Here is a 21,592-nt window from a genome sequence, read left to right on the forward strand (position 1 = left end):
ACAGGGTTTTTGTTTATTTCCACTGAAGTGCTCTTCATTGCTGCATGGACTGTAGTAGCTTGTGACTGATTGCAAGGCAGCGCCTTTAGAGCAAATATATTAATTTGATTAGGTACCCCTGCAGACTCCTAAGCAGGCCTTTAAAGGATGCACATCGCTCTTCAAAGCTTCCAAAGAGGCAAAATGCTCTAACAGCAACCATGTTTCTTAGGAAACATTTCAATAAAGTTTCATTAATGTCAGGCCTGTATGGTAGGAACTGCACTCCTGCACCGTCTCTCCTTTAGAGGCAAAGCCAGTTTTCCATCTACCTAATCTATTTGGGAGATGCAGAACCCAGCAAAGCTCAGGACTGCACAAGGGGCTTTCAATGAAATGTAACCAGATTTGTGCTTGCTTCTTAGAAACATAAAAGTATCTTATTGATGGTAACTGTGTTATGTCAACAGAGAGCCTGTGATCGCTTTTGCTTAAATAAATTGCCTTGAGGGAGTGTTTCTCACTGGTATGTTCTTTGGGGGGGGAAATGTAGCCACGTTATCTTAGGATGACTGCCCACACAGCATTCATCCTGTGTTTATAGACAACGATAAGGTGGGAGAGCTATCAGCAGAGGCATTTCAATGAGGTACAGCTTGCTGAGTTTGGATTTACATGAACATTTTTTTCCACCCCACAGGAGAAAGCATTCTTTATACAAGTCAGTCTCCAATAGTGTCTCCTCAGCTTTTGTCTTTTCTCCCCTCCCCTCCCCTCCTATATTCTTTAACTTGACTGTTCTTTAAATAGTGGCATGTTTTCCTTTTTTTGTTACACCGAAGAACAAAAGAGCAACAAGAACAAAGAAGCCTTTTGAAATGCCTTAATGCAATTGACCCACTAAGCACAGACTTGTATTAGGTTATCGGTGGCTGAAATCCCTTGTGGCGCGAGACATAAATCACACACGTCAGTCCTCTTTCGTTTTTCTTTTCTTTCTCCCTTCTCCCTCTTTCTGCAGCCTGCTGACTTTTGTGGTAGTTATAGGGCTTGAACCCTGACTAGCCTCTGATGCATTCTATTCCTCATGTGTATATGACATTAATATCATCACTCTGCTTGCGTTTATTTAACAGGAGTGGTGTTAATCCCAATTTTCCTCTTTTTTTTTTATGGTTAAAGTCTTTTTTTTTTCTGTTTCCTGAAAAAACCATCCATTTGCTGATGGATTAGGGTTGTAAAATGCCAACAATGGACATGTAGCTTGCTCAGTATTCAGCGATCTATTGTGTTGCCCTTAAACCATTTGTGCTCAAATTTCATCTAATGCAGTTTGTGGATTTCAATTTTTTTCGTTTGGATTCTTTTGTTCTTGATTATCTGATGAGCCGACTAAACACATTATGCTTTAAGACTGCTGGAGGATCGCAGCCTGCGCTTTCTCACTTCTAATGGAAGACCAGGGTAAAATCAAAGTGTAATCCTAGAAGCTCTAGCATCACGGACATTGAGCCAAAGTGGCAGGTGCCTATTATAGCCTCCCTCCATTGCTAATGTTCTCCCTCTGTTCCCACTGATTTGAAGTCGGCTTCATCGCCTGAGAGCCGCAGTGCAGTTCAAGAAGTCTGTTGCTATCTCCTTGGCCACGTCTTATACCTGCCAGAGCTCTGGCAGGTATAAGACGTGGCCAGCCGAAATCTGAACTGTGGAATGAAAGTAATTGAGTGAGTTCTCTCTCTATGCTGCAGACCAGTAAAGGACCTAGATACCACAGGGACATGGCCTAAGCCCGTCAGGTGGCTTTGTGAGATTTATATAGACTTACATCACAGCTTAGCAAAGACCTGATATATGGAGGCACTGCAGTCTTGTGCTGAGGGGGGAATTTTACTTTCATGACAAGTGTGGCTTGGCTGCAGTCTTGACACACCCTGGCATGCCGTAAGGCAGATGGTGTGTCCCCAGGCGACGCCACTGCTCTCTAGCACCCCTCTCCTCAAAGCCCCTTGTTCGTCCTACTGACAAGTAGTCATTAGTGCAGTGGGACAAGAAGAACACATTGGAACAATTTGGATATATTAACCACCTCCTCTGTCCTATCTTGAATTGGACTGCAGGGCTTGTATGATGGCACCAAATAGACTTTATCTGACTGTGAGTAGTTTAGAGATCTCCAAGTGCAAAACAATGACCTGCGTGGGATGAAATTCATAATGTTCTTACCAGCTTATGGATGACAATAAAATACCATACGTGTACACATTACTGGTCTAAAGACCAAAATAATAATAATGATCATATAGTCTACAATTTTCCGTGAGGTATTTATCAAACAGCTCAGTGTCACTCTTTTTAATGAGATTTTGCCTCATAACTCAAAATGAAACTCAACTGATGACCTCGATATATCAGTACTACATAGTTTCATTTGATATTGGTGGGGAGACTGAAAACTAGTTGGTCTGATACTTAAGTTTGGTTTTGAATTAAAAAAAGATGAGTTCACATTCGGTTCTAACTGAAATGCAAACACAAGCAACATGCCGAAAAACCTTTTACTTCCCAGCTTTGAGCCTCATATATACATGCACTTTACCATGCAAATCATTATGACAAGCACTTATGAGCAGGAATGAGAGATCATGATTAATAGTACTGTTAATCACAAGTGTGGATGCATCCCTTTAATCCGTCCAACAGATTTCTTGATTGTAGCTCCAAAACAGAATGTTTTAAATTATTTAAAGGGTTTTTGAAATACTGAAAGCTCCTGCAGATAAGCAGAGAAGAAGAATTCAAGGCCCACTTATCACTGATTGCACATAGCTGTTTTATGTTTGTAGTTTAGGAAGGTAAAATGATGCTTACGTTTGAGTGAAGTGTTTTGCTTTCTCTGCCCACCCGTGCTATGCTACTATCTTTGTTAAACAGCTAACATTTTGAAGCCTTGAACATTAAGCACTGGTAGACTGCAAGACTGATTAATTTAAATTCAAGCTTCTGGCAAAACAAAGGATGGCGTTTGAATCTCAAATGATGGCTTTGGTTTCTATCCACGATCGCATCCATCCCCTCTCTTTCAGAAGTTTTGTGCCCAGCCTTTATTTGTCCTACATTATGTCAACAGGAAAGGCAAAGTATGATGTCATGCATTTGGTGTGGTTCCACGCATTACTCGAGTGATTGCCATTATTTCCTGAAATTTGCTCAAACATCCTTTGGCCCATGATGAAGGTGCATTAAGTGGTAAGGTGATTGAGTTCAAGCAGGGAGCTCTGCTAACACACTGCTAGGAGTAAACATACAGTATAGTATAGTTTTTGCTATGTGAACATGGGAGCTCTAGCTTGTACTCGTACATTGCTGTGCAGTTGTATTGTGTTAAAGTGAATTCATCTGGAGGAAAGCAGTTATGTAAATGAATGATACACCTTTTAAAGTCACTTTAAGAGTCACTCTGCTGCAATAAGTAAACCACAGTAAGATATCTACTGGACTTGTTTGCCATTAAGGAGAATCCAGTTTTTATTAATGAGGGTTACTTATTCTTAGATTTTGGCTGTGTTTGTAGTTTCTGTGTCTGAAGTGGATTTGCCACATAATATGATTACCGATGGCTGTTTTCAAGCAAGAAGGTGCAAGATGGTAATGATACTGGATCTGATGCATAATTTTAGGGTCTCTTGGGCTGCAAAGATGTCACTTATCAGACTGCCTGAATTTTAATCTCGCTTTTCTGTAAATATGTATATCTTTTGCAGCGCAAAAACAAACCAGGACGATGTTTGTATTGGATTTTTCCCGCTGTTTGAATTCACAGCAGCAAAACATTCAAGGAACCCATAATTATGTTGTGGCAGAAGAAAAGTCCTAGTTATTTTCCCCAAACAGATGGAGAGTGAATACTGAAGAAAGCAGATTTAACTCAGAGTAGCTGCTATGAACACATCCGCGGTGCTTTACTTTCTATGCTATTATAGCCTAATCCACATATAGTGAGGATGATCTGAGCAGGAATATACCTGCCAGCGTTTCCCTGTCACTAAGCAGCTTACAAATTATCCCTAGACAGTGAACTTGCATTTAATACTTGGAAACTTTTAAAGATGTCTTTTTCTTCTTTTTTTTAAATGTGTGACTGCATTAAATGATACTTAACCTTGATCGATGATGTTAAAATTCCTGCGTTTCTGGCACGAATTTTGAGGGTGTATCTGTGCATTTTCTTCCCTGAGGGTTGGCAGGTGTGTGTGTGTGTGTGTGTGTGTGTGTGTGTGTGTGTGTGTGTGTGTCTGTGTGTTTGTGGCACTCTCATGGGTGGCCTGGATATGGAGTTGGCTTTCGGGGAGTATGCTTTCTCTGCGGCAAAAATGGACAGAGGTTTCTCTCAAAAGAACGCTGGCTCGGTGGAGGCACAGCATGGCGAGCATGAGCCTCAGTCCACCTCCACTCTGCCCCTCCCGCTCCCATCCACCAGATGAGTGATGAGCTTGTTTATAATGAGACCAAATCCCTTCCTGTTACACATGACTCATTGGGTGTAGTGCCAGTCGTACATATTCACACAGTCATTTAGGTGTTTTCTTGTTTGTGCACTGACCTTTAAAAAAAAAAAAAAAAAAAGGCCCTTTTACTAACATGTTTTCAGATTACGTAACACGCACTGCCCTGCCCTTCTCTTCTCTTGTAACCACTGATTGGTAGGAGCAGACAGAGGCTCCAGAGAAAAAGTGCGTTTTCTAGCCACTGGTCCAAATGACCTCAGTCACACACCCTTATTAGAGCCAGTGCTCAAGAGGACAGATGGTTCAAATGGGAGTTTATATCCTTTCAAATTCAAGGTCCATAGTTTTGAAGTGGTGTGCTCATAAATGAAGCAAACATTTCAAGGAAAGCAATATCCCCCCAAGGCACTGTACAAGTGGGCTAGCTTTGCTCCCTAAAGGTTTGAGCTGTATTTCTGGGTCTCAGGACATCCACCTAATTGCCATCCACTGCACAAAATGCTCAGCAAAAAAGCAAGACTGCAATTAGCCGTGGCTCACTGCCAGCTCGGGATAAATCTGCTAAATTGTTTCTCTTAAGAAAGTTGAGCAGTTGTGGTCTTCTTTCCTCTACTTTTGAAATGTAGGCCTGTCACAAGGCTATCATATAATTAGGCAAACCAGCAGTAGCAGAGTGTGCTGTAAGGCTAAAAGCTGAGGCATTGTGGCGGTGTGCTGGGGCATGCAGAGGTGGGGCATTATTTATGTATTTCACCCTTTATTCTCTGGCTTGCCTCAGTGGATATTGCTTGGTACTGTCCGGGGCCAAAGTGGTGTCTGTCACAAAGCACCATACTCATGTTGAGTGTTCAGCAGTGTTCCCCGGTTGCTCTTTCAAACTTTTTCTCTCCTTCAACCTGACCTTATTTCTTTTCTTTTTTTAAAAATCTCCTACAGCTCATTATTCTTGAAGACTACGCGGACCCTTTTGATGCCGAGCAGGCTGGCGGCACTCAGACCACCACAGAAAAAGTGACAACTGAGAACGATGGTTACATGGAGCCATACGAAGCCCAGAAGATGATGGCAGGTAGGTCAACATGTTAAATCTTCTCTCTAGTCACCCTTTTGTGTGTCCGCATGTGTCACATGACTGTTTCTAACCCTCTCCACACCTGCAGTAATCACAAGTTAAGGACTTATTGTAGTGGAGTGGTCATTAATATGCAGTGTGATGAGGTTATATGAATTAATGAAGAGGCTCAGATGCCCTGATGCCATTTTACAAGACAGGTGCAGCAGAGCATAAATGACTAGTGTGTCACAAAAGATGTCAAACCATTTTCAAAAGCTGTGATTTTGCCCATAAGAAAAAAATCATGCAAGGATTTAAATGATGCAATGCTTCTAGGAGAAGGAGATTTTATATGTATATATTTTTCATTGAACTGTGCAGACACGGAGACAACCGCTTGCTGTGATTTCCAGGAAGGCTTTTTTTTAAATTCTCGACAACAATAGCTGTGTGCTAACACAAGAATTTAGTCTAACCACATTCCCCATATGGCTTCGTCACTGCACGTTCATCCTGTGGCTGAGCAAAGCGGTGACAAAGAGCAAGGAATATGCACAAGGAAAAAGAGAACTGAGGAAATATCTTTAAGCAAACAAAACAAGTGGCAGCTGTTTTCCTCTCTTTTACTGACTTTAGTATCCAAGATGAGGATGATGGAAAATATGAATAGCAGATTTGGAACTGTGAATTGACTAAAAGGTATTGTATATGATAGTCCCGATCCACAGACATATGATCCGTATACTGTTTCCTCTAACCAGCCCTTACATTGCTCCATTTGCTACCACGGAGGCAGGACGTGAATGTCTCTGTCCCTCTACAACAATTTTCTTTTAATGGGCCTCCAGACAATCTCTTGTTTTTATCTGTCTTACTGGTTTGACCTCTGGCCGAGTCTTTGCCTCTGCAGAGTACAAAAACTCAGGATAAATCGCCTCTCTCGGAATGAGAAAGCCGTAAAAGGAAAAAAGAAATTTCAACAAGACTTGTGGTATCGCTAGAATCTTGAGCTTATTCCAAGTTCTTGGCTGCTTTATAAATTTTACTTGACACAGCTCTGCATTTGGCTATATTGACAAACAGTTCTATTCTGGCAGTAGCTGTCTGTTTGATTCAATTAAGTTTTCACTTTATTTTTCTGGTCGTTGCTATCTTTGTAACCTGAGGTGGTGTTATTTTCAGGCTTCCTGCTTTCATTTTTTATATGTATTGATTGCCATTTTTTGGTGGGGTGTTGTATAAAGAGAGCTTTGAAGAGATCTATATATACTTACTGTCTATATTTTAATATTCAAAGTCCTTGGATTGCTATTTCCTCAATGGATGCCATCAGGGACATGAAAGAAGTTATTACATTTAACATACTGGCCACATACAGCGCTGTGCAAAAGTCTTGAACATCCCCTTCGATCGTTTATATTTTGATGCCCAGAAGCGAGATGTTCTTGTGATGCAGTAAAAGCATACCTGGATAGATAAAAAACCCTTGGATTGGCCTCCCCAGAGTCAGGACCTCAACAGTATAGGATCATCTTGACACAGAATGGAACAAAAGCCAAGCAACATCCAAAGAGAAAATACATTTTGACTGTCTTTTAAGAGATGTATTCATGAAGTCCACTTAAAGAAACCACAAGAAAGCTTCAGGTTCAGGCTGTGTTGAACAGCAGAGGCGATCGTAGCAAATATCAGAAATGTACAAACTCTGTTTTTGCCTTATACCCTGTATTTCCATGTATGTTTGCGGATGTTGCAGTAAATCGCTGCACCTATTCCCCTGGCAAAATATATAAAGAAATTATGGGTGGCTCAAGACCTTTGCACAGAACCAAGTATAGAAGAAACACTGGGGATGAATAATCTTTTTAGTAAATGCTTTCCTCCATATTCACACAGCTACCAAATTCCAGATTCAAACTTGGAAGCTGCACACTACAGCTCCACTGGTACAGTTGGGGGTCAAATGCCTCACCCAAGGGCGTCTCAGAGATATGAGGGTCAGGCTCTTTCACTTTCTCCCACTGTGCAAGGCCGGATGCACGCACCAATGCATCAACATACTGGCTATGCTATAGAGTAATTGCTGCATCTTTCGTTCTGACAGCATCTTAGTCAGGCAGAGCTGCACACTCAGAATTTCATCAGCTAACAGGAGAAGGAGGAACTATTGCACAGACTGCTGCACTCTAGCAAAAGAGGTCCTTTTGACCCTAATTCTGTCTAATTATGTCACTACTGGTTCCACAGATGGGTGCAGATGGACACCAAACCCTAAACATGTCAGCACAACACAAACTTTTCTATTTATGACTGTCAAAGCAAGTTTTAATTATTTAATTACTGCTGGCCAAATTTATACCGTCTATAAAATGGTCTGTCTACCTTCTCATAAAATGGACCGTAACCGTCTCAACTTGCAAACTCAAAGTTGTGTGTAAAATAGTCTCTTATGAAAACATCTTTCCAATTAATTTTAATTCCGTTGTTTTCATTCTAATTCTGTTTGTTTTAAACTTCCATTGTTTTCATTCAAATTCTATTCATTTCATTGAAATTCCGTTGTTTTCATTCAGATGCTGTTGTTTTCATTCAGATGCTGTTGTTTTCATTCAGATGCTGTTGTTTTCATTCAGATGCTGTTGTTTTCATTCAGATGCTGTTGTTTTCATTCAGATGCTGTTGTTTTCATTCAAATTCCGTCGTTTTCATTCAAATTCCGTCGTTTTCATTCAAATTCCGTCGTTTTCATGTCGTTTTCATTCAAATTCTGTCGTTTTCATTCAAATTCCGTTGTTTTCATGTCGTTTTCATTCAAATTCCGTCGTTTTCATGTCGTTTTCATTCAAATTCTGTCGTTTTCATTCAAATTCCGTTGTTTTCATGTCGTTTTCAAATTCTGTCGTTTTCATTCAAATTCTGTCGTTTTCATTCAAATTCCGTCGTTTTCATTCAAATTCCGTCGTTTTCATTCAAATTCCGTCGTTTTCATTCAAATTCCGTCGTTTTCATGTCGTTTTCATTCAAATTCTGTCGTTTTCATGTCGTTTTCATTCAAATTCCGTCGTTTTCATTCAAATTCCGTTGTTTTCATTCAAATTCCGTTGTTTTCATGTCGTTTTCATTCAAATTCTGTCGTTTTCATTCAAATTCCGTTGTTTTCATGTCGTTTTCATTCAAATTCCGTCGTTTTCATTCAAATTCCGTCGTTTTCATTCAAATTCCGTCGTTTTCATTCAAATTCCGTCGTTTTCATTCAAATTCCGTCGTTTTCATTCAAATTCCGTCGTTTTCATTCAAATTCCGTCGTTTTCATGTCGTTTTCATTCAAATTCTGTCGTTTTCATTCAAATTCCGTCGTTTTCATGTCGTTTTCATTCAAATTCTGTCGTTTTCATTCAAATTCCGTCGTTTTCATGTCGTTTTCATTCAAATTCTGTCGTTTTCATTCAAATTCCGTTGTTTTCATGTCGTTTTCAAATTCTGTCGTTTTCATTCAAATTCTGTCGTTTTCATTCAAATTCCGTCGTTTTCATTCAAATTCCGTCGTTTTCATTCAAATTCCGTTGTTTTCATGTCGTTTTCATTCAAATTCCGTCGTTTTCATTCAAATTCTGTCGTTTTCATGTCGTTTTCATTCAAATTCCGTCGTTTTCATTCAAATTCCGTTGTTTTCATGTCGTTTTCATTCAAATTCTGTCGTTTTCATGTCGTTTTCATTCAAATTCCGTCGTTTTCATTCAAATTCCGTCGTTTTCATTCAAATTCCGTCGTTTTCATTCAAATTCCGTCGTTTTCATGTCGTTTTCATTCAAATTCTGTCGTTTTCATTCAAATTCCGTCGTTTTCATGTCGTTTTCATTCAAATTCTGTCGTTTTCATTCAAATTCTGTCGTTTTCATTCAAATTCTGTCGTTTTCATTCAAATTCCGTCGTTTTCATTCAAATTCTGTCGTTTTCATTCAAATTCTGTCGTTTTCATTCAAATTCCGTCGTTTTCATGTCGTTTTCATTCAAATTCTGTCGTTTTCATTCAAATTCTGTCGTTTTCATTCAAATTCTGTCGTTTTCATTCAAATTCCGTTGTTTTCATGTCGTTTTCATTCAAATTCCGTCGTTTTCATTCAAATTCCGTCGTTTTCATTCAAATTCCGTCGTTTTCATGTCGTTTTCATTCAAATTCTGTCGTTTTCATGTCGTTTTCATTCAAATTCTGTCGTTTTCATTCAAATTCTGTCGTTTTCATTCAAATTCTGTCGTTTTCATTCAAATTCCGTCGTTTTCATGTCGTTTTCATTCAAATTCTGTCGTTTTCATTCAAATTCCGTTGTTTTCATGTCGTTTTCATTCAAATTCCGTTCATTTCATTTAAATTCCGTCGTTTTCATTCAAATTCCGTCGTTTTCGTTTTCATTCAAATTCCGTCGTTTTCATTTCATTCAAATTCCGTCGTTGTCATTCTAATTCTACTCTTATTCCAATTCTATTGTTTGTTTTAGAATTCTGTTGCTTTCATTCAAACTCTGTTCTATACATTCTAATTCCGTCGTTTTCATTTAAATTCTTTTGTTTTTGATCAAATTCTGTTCTTTTCATTCAAATTCCATTGTTTTCATTCAAATTCCGTTGTTTTCATTTTAAGAAGTAGACTGAAAATGACTCATCCGCTGACTTTTTAACTGTTTCTTTATAGAAACTGTTTCATCTTAACTGTTTCATCATCTTCTTCTAGCTTTTTATGTGTCTACACGTCTGCGCTCACCTCATTCAGCAGACACACACGTTGGTTCAGTCGAAGTGTGAGCGTTTAATACATTTTCTGATCAGTGACAGTAATTATACTGTAGTGTCTTCAGATAACCTCATTTGAACTGCATAGTTCCTTGTTTTGTGACACAAAAGCCATGTCATAAACACCGGGAACCACAGACTCAGGTATACAATTCCAAGAGTTTGATGACATCTTTAGAGTTTAATCGTTACTTGTGGTTTTGCACAGCTTTGAGTAGAAATTTGGTTGTGATCAGCCAAAAGGCAGCTGTATGAACAACAGCATGACTAAGCGGAAGTTACTTCAAAGACTGGGACATGCCAGCAATTTGAAATATAAGGAAAAGAAGAAGAACATTTGAGCATTGCTGTTATTTTCAGATTGCTCCCTAGAGGTGTATTCTGGTCACCTACATGTGTATGTCTGTGATCACTGTGAGCTCAAATTTGAACACAATTTCTGTGTTAAACTGACCCAGATTTCACTGGTGACAAGTGCTTGGTTTCCAGTTAGGATTTAAAAATGAAAGGGAAGAATTCAGTGGAAAAGTCTGTAGCATCCAAACTCAGAAGAAGCACACTGATCTTCAGTGTCAACAAGACTTTGCGCACCATGAGTTCATTTCGAGGGTCAAGTTTAGAATCAGTTCAACTTTAACATCCTAAGGCAACTGAGGATGAACATAACTTGAACTGTGGTGCGTGTCTTGTTGCTGTGCGCCTACACACAGTGCACTGAAAAGCCTTCACTGTGTCAAAATGGCAACTCTCAAACTTGAGTTGGAGGAAATCCAGCGTACATTACAGATGCACATGTGCAGGTGGTCACAAGTGACAGTGGTAATGGAAGCAGTGCCTGCCTCGAAGATGAGTCCAGTCTATTTTACATCTGCACCCTGATGATCATACCTTGTAATAATGAAAGAAAGTCTCCCCTTATACTATATACTATATAAGGATGCTTATCTTTTACACCTTTGTATCAAAGGCATATTCCACTGACGTGCACATGCATTGATTGTTTTCTTGATCCCTTGCCATTGCTATAAATGAAATTTGAAAGCTTGCACACCTGAAAAAGATTGCTGTATAGATTCTATTATTAAAAAAAGAATTATGTTTTTAACTGGTTTCAAGTGAACTGTTTTGAGACCGGAAGGTGTTATTTTGAAGATACAATTATAATTCCTTAACAACATTCACACCTTAAACACACAAAGACACACATTCAACCTCATAGTGGGAGGTGTGTCATGTAAGGCCTGAGGTGAAGTGCCACAGCCGTTTACATAACAAAGTGTGCATTCCTGCTATTTGTGTGTGTTGGCACGCGCACTGTCGGGTACTGTTGTACGCGTGTGTATGTGTTTGAGACCGAGACCTGTGTGCCTGTGTATGTGCTGTGTGCTCCGTGTCTCTTTTCCCAAGAGCCATCCTTAGTGAGGTTGAGCTGGCTGATTTATGGGCCTACTGGAGGGGCATGTCACAACTTCCTTAACCTGAAAAGCCAGCCCCACCCCCCATAAGCTTCTCCGCACTGGCTGCTGGCAGGGAATCATTGCACCTCCTGTAGTTATGTGAAGATGTGCACAGACACACTGTCTTTATGTTTCCTGCGTGTGTTTCTAGAATGCCTTGAATGTTTGTCATGTCTACACGCGTCAGCCTTTGCATGTGCTATTTCTGTTTGAGAGTAGGAGTCTGTGGTACATGTGTGTATAACCCCAATAGAAGACTATCCCCCCTTATTACTTGTGATATTAATGCTTATTGTGGCATGCAACTAATTTGAATGTTTATGACAAAAAGACGTTTTCCTTTCTAGTATTTCACACCTTCCCCTACAAGTATACACACACATCTCCTCAGCTATTACAGGAAATAGCCTATGACCTAATCATAGGAGGAGTTATTTGGGAAAAGAAAAGCCTGAATAAACCCTTGCAATTTTTTTTTTATTTTTTTTTTAATATTATCTCCTCCACTTGACTCCGTCATACATTATTGTAGCTGTTGAGACTTGTTCCACTGACAAGTACAAGGGGCTGGACTAGTACTGCAGGGCAGCCTGCGTCAAGCTATTTCTCAATGAACACACACACACACACACACACTCATCCTCATGCTTCCCAGTCAGCTAGCCAGGCAGACAACCATGTGAGAGATTTCCCACAGTACAGAAGAGGCCTGTTGTGCAAACATCTTGCACGATTGAGCTCTCCTGAGCAAACAAACTCCAGCGCGGCCCACTTGCCAGTCCTCAAACCGTAGCTACACCACACCAAAAATGTGTTTGTATTTGGAGGTATCGTACAAAAATAACCCAGTGTGAAATATTTTATGCTAGTGGTGAATTTATTACACACAGTGTCAAAGTTGTAACCTCAATTTGTCCTCATCCCATCTTTTAGGTCATGCTCTGTCATTTCACGGCATGGGAGTTGTGCAAGAGGGCCAAAATGCCCAAAGCAAAAAAAGAAAAAAACCTTGATGTTTTTCCATGATGGTTGACTCAGAGTAGATGGGTATTCATTCCTTCTCTTACTCTCTCTCTTTTGTGACTGAAACACATGCCGGGAAAAAGCTCCTAGATTTGGCACCTCATGCACCGCACTCAAAATGCTGTGGAGACCATCCATTGCCAAGGATGATTCATTAGCCGTGGAGTTAGTTATTTCAGTTACTCATGATAGTGTGGTGTTAAGCCTCTGTTGCCTCTACAATATAGGTGCCAGGAATATTACCAGTTTAGAACTAGTTTAAGTGGATGAGAGAACATGTTTAGATGTGTCATTGTTGGAGATGGAGAAAGTGAAAGCAAAGAGTTGAAATAAAAGCAAAAGGCAGGAGAAACTAAATCAAAAGAGAGCAACTGTCCATGACAGAAAGTAAAGGGAGTGACAAGAGAAGGAGACCTAGAGGCAAAGACGGTGGGAACAAATTCGTGTTACAGCACCTGTGGGTTACTTTGTGGAGTCTTTTTTTTTTTTTTTTTTTTTTAAGGGCAAAGAATGGAAGCATAGTGTGCCAAAAGGTTTCCACCTCCCCCACACTCGGTCATGGCAGTCTAAACTCACCCCAGGCAATGGCAGGTACATGTGGCTGCACATTTCTTGGCCTGTAACACGGCTTTTATTGCCTCAAGCTGTAACTCGAGGGATATCCGGAGCCTGTACTGACAGTGGCACTTTTGTAAAGTGATATGTTTTTTAACATTTCTGGAAGTCCGTGCAATCATTATATGAATTTAGATTCCCAGGAGTGTTTTAAGATAAGATAAGATAGAACTTTATTAATCCCTCGGGTGGGTTCCTCTGGGAAATTCGATTTGTTAGTTTAGCATAAAATGATTCAGCAATTATCCTCTCCGGTTTGGTTTTCTGTTCCTTCACATCAGTCTCGGAGTATTTGAAGAATTACTTAAGAATTACCTCAGCAAAACATTTATGCATTACCCCAGCTGATTATAGGCAGCTATAAATAAGTGCTGACTGCAAGGCCAGTAGCTGTGAACTGGATAGGAAAGTGAATAATTAACACCCTCCTCCTTCTCTTGCACCTTACAAACTACTATTTAAGGGTATTTGGGCCATGTAATTAACTCAAAGCTGCTCTTTTTTTCCTCTCTCTCTATTTTTGTACCAGTTTATATTAAAAAAAAGTTAAAACATGAAGATTTCCTAACAAATGAGAGAAATGTCTACAACCAGTTTTTGTACTGTGTACTGACTGGAACATTATGATGTGCTGCTAATTTGGGGTAAGAAGTGTAGGTGGATTTCACAACAATGACTAGCAGAAGAACATTCATGGTGAAAAGAAAAATCAAAAGTGAAAGTGCATTACTTTACATTCTCAGGGGTAAACTGTTATAATGAAGCTGTGGAGCCAACAGCACGAGATGTGGGAAACGTTTCCATGCCAGCCTCTGCTTTAAGCAGGAGAAGTTATGTGAGGTCACCAGAGTTCACTGCTTGCACCTCACTAACAAACTTTATCCAGGAGTCTGTATTAATAAAAATAACATCAGTGGCGTCACTCTTTTTAAGTTGTAGTGCAGAAAGATACAGCATGTGTATATGTTTATACTAATATAATCTAATATAATATAATGAGTTTCTATTAAGTTACTTGACCTTCCCCTTCTTCAGTCTGGGACTTGGACACTTTTTAGACATGATTTATTGCAGTGTGTCAAATTAATGTTAGATCGGCAGGACAGGTAATGTTTCCTATTTAGCTCCCACGTTAGCCAATAGCCACTACCATACTGATAACTTAACAGATGGCTTACGTTAGTTGTGTGCGCTGCCCATGTTAGCATTGAAAATGATACAGTTCTTAGATGTTGCTGAAACAGCAGCTTGGCTGACCTCTCGACTGACCTCTCATAACATGCTGTTCGGTGTTGTGCGTATCAACTACTTTTCATGTGTTCGACTGTTAGTGAGGGGAGGGGCTGCGTGCCTGCCTGTTTCCAACCGGGTTCCATAGTTACAGTAACCTTATTTTCAAGGTTTTCTACTGACCACAGAGTCTGTACTTATCCCACTGAGGCTGACTATAATTTATGAGTGTTTATTTAATAGATAACAGCGAAACGGTCCTCTTTTACACTCTGCTCTCTGACTGGTCATTAAGTCTGCACCCCATTCACTGCTGCTTGCCAGATGTTGTCAGAAGCGAGCTACCCATTTATGTCACGTCTTCATGATCCCATGAGAAGTGACTGACAGTTATTACACATTGATCTGACAGGGTGGTACCAAGTGATGCAAAACCAGTCCTTCACAGTCCCAGAGCTGGTGTCAGGTGGTCCTTTTTTGGCTTGGTGCTATTGTTGGGCCCATATTATTTTAACTTTTAAAAATGGTCTTGTCAACAAAATGCGCTGTGTAATAAGAGCAGAGCTGGGTCTTATTTCTAGAAATACTGAACTGTAAAGTGATCCTGCTCAAGAAAGAAACAACATTTAGAGAAGAACTGCAGTTTCATCTAGCTGTTATGTTCAGCGTGGAATGGTTCGGTTTGATGGGTTTCAATATGGTATGCTGGTGTTTTGGGACATAAATTTCCTTTTTCATTATTTCATGAGAACATGAACTACAAATGAATAAAATGTGGAGATTTCTTTGGTTACTTCTAAGATTTCATTGGTTCTTTGATTCATTTATGAAGCCTTATCCTCACATAAGGAAGATAAATGTCAAGCTCTGCTCAATAATTAGCTTAAACAAAGACACCCACTTTATAAATAGTCTGACTTCCTCCTCTTCCTTGATTCCCTGTGGCTATAATCTCTGGTTTGTTAGAGGAAGTAAAGGCTAAGTTATTTCAAAGAAACACATGGAAATTTTGCTGTTATTTGAACTGTTGTTCAAATAAAAGGGACGTAACTTTTATCTGATGCTCAGCCGCCAGAATGTGAAAAATGAGCCTCTATTGAACTGTGCGCGGTGCTGAACAACAACACATGCTCAGCAAAATATTTCCTCCCTATACTGGTGTTTTTAAAACAGTTTTTGTGTGCTTCCTTGACTTTGACAGTGACATACAGTCCAGCAGGTTATGGCTATGTGGTTTTGTGTATGTGTAAGTGTGTCTCTGGCCTGCTGGATAATGGCCAGCAGCCTCCGTGGTGTGGACGGTCATTTGGCAGAGCTGAGGAACGGAAGGTGTAGGAGGTGGGAGGAGAAGGGAAGAACAGGAAGACTGACGACTTATTGATGAAATGAGAAATCTCTAGCTCAGCCTGATAACCTCCCTCCCTCTCACTTAGTGATGAATGGCATCCAGCACTGGAGCTCAAGCAGCTCACACATGGCTTTGTGCACGTCGGTGCTGCATTTGTCGATATATATTCTGCATTTCCATTAGATATTCACACACGCGGTGATGAGAGAACAGCATTTCAATTAGCCGTTGGTGTTTCGCTCGGTAAATACAAAAGCAAAAATATCTGACGACATGAACTTTCTTTCTTATTCTTTTAAATTTGATAGATTCAATGATTCAGCGGTTCACTGAAAAAGCAGCAGTAGGTTAGTCAATATTGAAAATAACTGAGTTACTCCAACGTCACTCATCCATAAATCACATGATGTTGTTTGGCTTTTGATGAAAACATGATGAAATCGTTACTTATGTAAGAGCCGATTCCTAGAGCCAAGCAGGTTTTTGAAATGGAAAGTGAGGAGGTAACGTGACTTTCACATTACAGTTCTGGTATGAAAACCACTATATAGACGCCCTTATCATGCTTTCTGTGATGATGTCACTTGAGCGTAATTTGGTCCGTCGAGGAAATATTTATATATAACTGCAGTTATTGTTATTATTGTGTTTTATGGTCACACACTACAACTGGTATGACAATGAATGATTTTTAACAAGCTTGCAGATGGACATAGACACAAAGGCACCAAAATTAGCAGCACGTCTGCAAGGAAGCAATGGGTACTGGCAAGAGAGTTCTCTCAGGCCTCTGATATCCCACTGAGTCGGTCTGTGCCAAGCCAAGGATGGCAGACCCACTATCCAGACCCACTATCCATCCGTCACAGCTGAGTGGATTGGGAGGGGGGTAAGGAGTAGAGATGAGGGACTGGGCAACCGCTATGGCGCAGGTTGGAGGTGCTGAAGTCATTCATTTTAAAGGTAAGATTAATGACACCATTAATCCATGTCTGGGCCACTGCAGAGGAGGACAGGGCAGAATTCATACCCGCTGCTGGCTACCTGGGGCCTGCGGCACACATGCATGAGCTCTGCTAATGCACGCGTGCATGCACAGAGGCTGCTCTCGTGCGCTCCTTAACACTTTTCACTGAGTCATTTTATATGTCAAGTAGCCATTTGCCCTGAAGTGGTGAAGGAACTTCAGGCTGTAGTTTGTGTCCTTGTTGGAGGCAGTTACTTTATGGGAGTTATTGGTCTGATTTTTATTGGCTGGCTGCTGAGAGAACAAGCGAGAGCATGACAGACTCACTGAATTACTAATAGACAAACTGATAGCACCAACCTCACCTCAGACCTGTGTGTGCGTGTGTGTGTGTGTGTGTGTGGGTGGTTTTTTTGGTTTTTTTTCTCTGCGGAATCGACGGTTGAGCTAGAGTGGAAATCGGCCTGTTGACACTCTGGTGTGACAGGGAGCATTTAGGTGTGAGTATGTGCGAGTGGGCGGCTAGCACTCTGCAGCTGTTGAAGGACACGAAAAGAACAGATGGGGAACCAACAAAAAAAAGACTGGAACACTCGGCACTCACAGGGATGCAAATGTACAATATACTTAAGCCAGTACAAAACATTTAAAGGCATAGAAGGCTCTGCTTCTTTTTTCTTTTTTGTATGACAGAAAGATTCAAAATGTGCCTCATTAGTTTATTAGTTTCAGTGGCATGAATTTTGAGGTGATAGTGTGTGAATGTTCATAAATCTCATAAAGTAGAAAGCCAGTCTCAGAGTGTTACAGTTTGTGTTTGTCACTTTTGTAACTGTACAGTTCAAGCCGTGCTCGCGTGCAGTTTAAGCTCACCTCCACATTCACCTGACTTTAGGTGAATGTGTTTTAAGGACAGCGAAAGAATGAAACAGAGGAAGGAGATGCTCTGCAGTGCATACAAAAGAACAGCTTTATAGTGTCTGAAATTTCATTCAAGCTCCAGTTCTGATGTCTCACATCAGATATTTCACCAAACCACCCAGAATGTCTCAGGCTCATTTCATTAGAGACTTAGAAAAATGAGAAATATTGCGATTACATTTTTTCTGGCACTTTAAATTTCTTATATACAGTGTTACTACTCACTGTTGTTTCTGGGTGCTTCTGGGTGAAACGGGTTATTTTTATATCTGATTGCTCGCGCTTGTCTGTGTGAGCAGTGCAGTCCGAAGACACTTGGCCGGTAACTGCTGTTTCATTGTGATTAATGCAGGTGGAGAGGCCCGTTGACAAAAAGGTTTGGATTCAGAGGGTTTGAAGTGCCAGCATACTTCTTCTCTCCTTTTCTTTCTGCCTTCTTTGTCTTGTTTTTTGCTCTAGTATTCACCTCATGGTTTTTCAGGTTCTTGCTATCATCTAGCCAGGAGGCAGAAGTCTGGGACATTCCTGTTGTCCCTGTGATAGACAATGGATTAAGCTCCTTTATAATAAGCCTTGTTGTCTTGTAAAATAACCCAGCTTTTTTTTTCCTTCCCTGGAAGCCAATTTACTGGTGACATTTATTCAGGAATGACCTTCTCCGGATTTGTCTTCCACAGACACACGCCGTTATCTCCCCTAGCAGAGTAATCCAGCTATTATTGTAGCTTGATTTAAACATTTACCCTTTCCTTTTTTTTAGTTTTTATGTCTTCACGTCTTTGTGCTGAACAATGAATACGTGTGTACTATTTCTATTAATGCTGTATCACCTAACAGTCATTTTGGCTCCAGCGCATCTGTTCTGCTTTGCTCCGTTCGGCTCACGAGCACGTGATGTCAGAGTCCCTCTTCTTTATAGAAGATGCCATCCTAAACTTGAGGTGACTAATTAAAATAGGGAACCAGCACTATAAAGACACAAGGGAGATTATAACCTTATCAGAGCATGTCAAGTGTGTGTTCTAAGATTCGAGATCCAATTAGCCAGATGGATGGTTACAGCATAACACGCTCTCCTGTGCAAACATTCCCATCTGCATGTTTTAAGCCTGGTGCTGGGGAAAAAAAATCTTTTTAGGTCTTTAAAACTGCAAGTTTTTGTAGCAAACATTTAAATCAGAATGAGAATACTTTAATAAACCCTAAGGAAATTATGTGGGTTACTGTTGCTCCAAGACAGTAACAGTAACAGACTAAACTAATTAAATAATACAATATATTACAAAGTTTACAAATTTAAGAAATGGCACTAATATATACAAATCACTCAATTCTAAATATCAAGAATATTTCAGTAGTGAAATATATAACATTGACATTTAACTCTAACCTGTGAACTTTGCACACACTCTACAGTAAAATAATAAATGACAGAGTGTAACTATTGCAGTGTTTACAGTGTGTTAGGTGGAGGAGTTGTACAGGGAGATGGCCACGAGCAGGAACGATTTCCTGTGTCGTTCAGTGGTGCTTTTTGGTAATCTCAGTCTGTCACTGAACATGCTCCTTTGACTAGCCAGCACGTCATGGAGTGGGTGGGAGCTATTTTCCAGCATTGTCCTTATCTTGGACAACATCCGCCTCTCAGACACCACCCTAAGGGAGTCCAGCTCCATCCCCACAACATTACTGGCCTTGCGGATCAGTTTATTGAGTCTGTTGGCATCTGCGACCCTCAACCTGCTGCCCCAGCATGCAACAGCATAGAGGATGGCACTGGCCACAACAGACTCGTAAAAAATCCTCAATATTGTCTGACAGATGCTGAAAGACCTCAGAAAATAGAGACGACTCTGGCCCTTCCTGTAGAGTCCAGTGGTGTTTTTAACCCAGTCAAGTTTAGTGTCTATGTACACTCAAAGATATTTATAGTCTTCCACAATGTCCACATTGACCCCCTGGATTGAAACAGGGGTCAAGGTTTTCCAGAAAAAGAAAAGATACACATTTGCAGCTATAAGACCAACACTAGCATTTAAACGTGGCCTTGGGAGACTATGGCAGCTGTTGTTGTGTCTTAAATCTTTTTTTTTTTTTTTAAAGATGAAATATTTCACACAGGCAATCTGTGACCTTTTCCCCTCATTACTGATTCCCAGTGTTGGGAAGGTTACTTTTAAAATGTATTCCGTTACAGAATACATGCCCCAAAATGTATTCTGTAACGTATTCCGTTACGTTACTCAATGAGAGTAACGTATTCTGAATACTTTGGATTACTTAATATATTATCGTGCTTTTTACAACAACGTGAATGTACTATTGCTGTGTGATTTATTACTATTACTGCAGGTCCGCGACTCCGAACTGTAGTAAAGGGACCTCTGACTAATACGGCGGGGTCCCTGTCGGCTCGTAGCCGAAAAATAGCTTTACTTTGTTGTGTGGGTCAATTTTTCTTGCGAGAGACAGAGAGAGGCGTTGAAAGACTGCTCCAACGGAACTTATTGTTTTCGGAGGAAAACACGAACACGGTGTACAGTCGAGTCTTAATAGCTTACTTACAACTGGGCTCGTCAGGCACTCTTCTTGGCTGCAGTGGTTATTATTATATTTACATGCTTCCAGCTCCCGTTTTTCCTCGAGGACAACTCGTACCTTTCCACTCGCCTTTTTCTCCCTCCTCGCGCTCACAGACACATAACGTGTATGGCAGTCCATTCTCCCTGCAACACGGACTATACTGCCCATGATGCTACATTCTTTAGAGCTATGCTTGTAGCATTCTGCCTGTTAGCTTAGCACAACAACAACAACGAAAAGGCGCTCTCTCACCCAGGAAACACACAGTCGCAGAAAGAGAGAGAGAGCGTCGCCCTGTAACCATGGCAACCGTAACGCTGCCGCCTGGAACGAAAGAACGTAGCTGTCAAACAAAACCCAAACAGTCCTGACCCGCGACAAAATGAAACAGGAAAGTACCGCAGTGTAATCCATTTATTTCAACAAAGTAACTGTATTCTGAATACCACCTTTTTAAACGGTAACTGTAACGGAATACAGTTACTCATATTTTGTATTCTAAATACGTAACGGCGGTACATGTATTCCGTTACTCCCCAACACTGCTGATTCCATCAGGAGGATAATTGCTCTTTGGAAAGCCTAATATTTGTCATTACGGGACAAAATTCAGAGTTTGGTGTTCTTTCTCTCTAGGTCTGTAGCACACCCTACTCTCTTTGTTCACATCCCATCTTATCAATCACACAGTGCGATCGTGGGTGCAATGAGGTAAGGCGCTGGGTCTGCCCGGGGCCCGGCTGGTGGGTATGGGTTGTAATAGTTTGGTGCAGCCTGTTAATTTGATACGGTGTGTGGCTGAGGAGCCTCATTAAGGGCAGCAGCTCACCGAAGGAAATGCGGCTCTCCATCACCAGCAGGACACCACTGGCAAGAGCAAAATGGGATGGAGGTAAATAGATGGAGGAAAGGAAGAGACATCATTTGGAAAGAGGATGAAAGTGAAGGAGAAAAGACTCTAGGTCTGACAGTATTAAAACAGCAAACATAAGTGGAGAAGCAATGGGGACACTGAAGGGGCACTGATATACTCTCATCCATAGACCATAAATACTCCATTCAGAAAGGAGTTGTTGTTGTTTTTTTTTGTTTTTTTAATAAACCTTACACACAGTTTTCCCC

General features: G+C 40.5%; 1 protein-coding gene across 3 annotated transcripts in view; it reads left to right on the forward strand.

Moving 5' to 3' along the window:
- The window catches only part of shf (Src homology 2 domain containing F), a 98,715-nt gene that overhangs the window by 11,399 nt on the left and 65,724 nt on the right, over positions 1-21,592 (forward strand). For all 3 annotated transcript variants that reach the window (XM_085365285.1, XM_085365137.1, XM_085365211.1), the window contains exon 2: positions 5,421-5,553. In XM_085365285.1, coding sequence (XP_085221411.1) covers positions 5,421-5,553 — 133 coding nt within the window. The remainder of the gene's footprint in view (positions 1-5,420; positions 5,554-21,592) is intronic.

This window comes from Diplotaxodon limnothrissa, linkage group LG1 (genome assembly GCF_057381915.1).
Source record: "Diplotaxodon limnothrissa isolate DT_005_m linkage group LG1, D_limnothrissa_male_GT1.1, whole genome shotgun sequence".
Lineage (NCBI taxonomy): Eukaryota > Metazoa > Chordata > Actinopteri > Cichliformes > Cichlidae > Diplotaxodon > Diplotaxodon limnothrissa.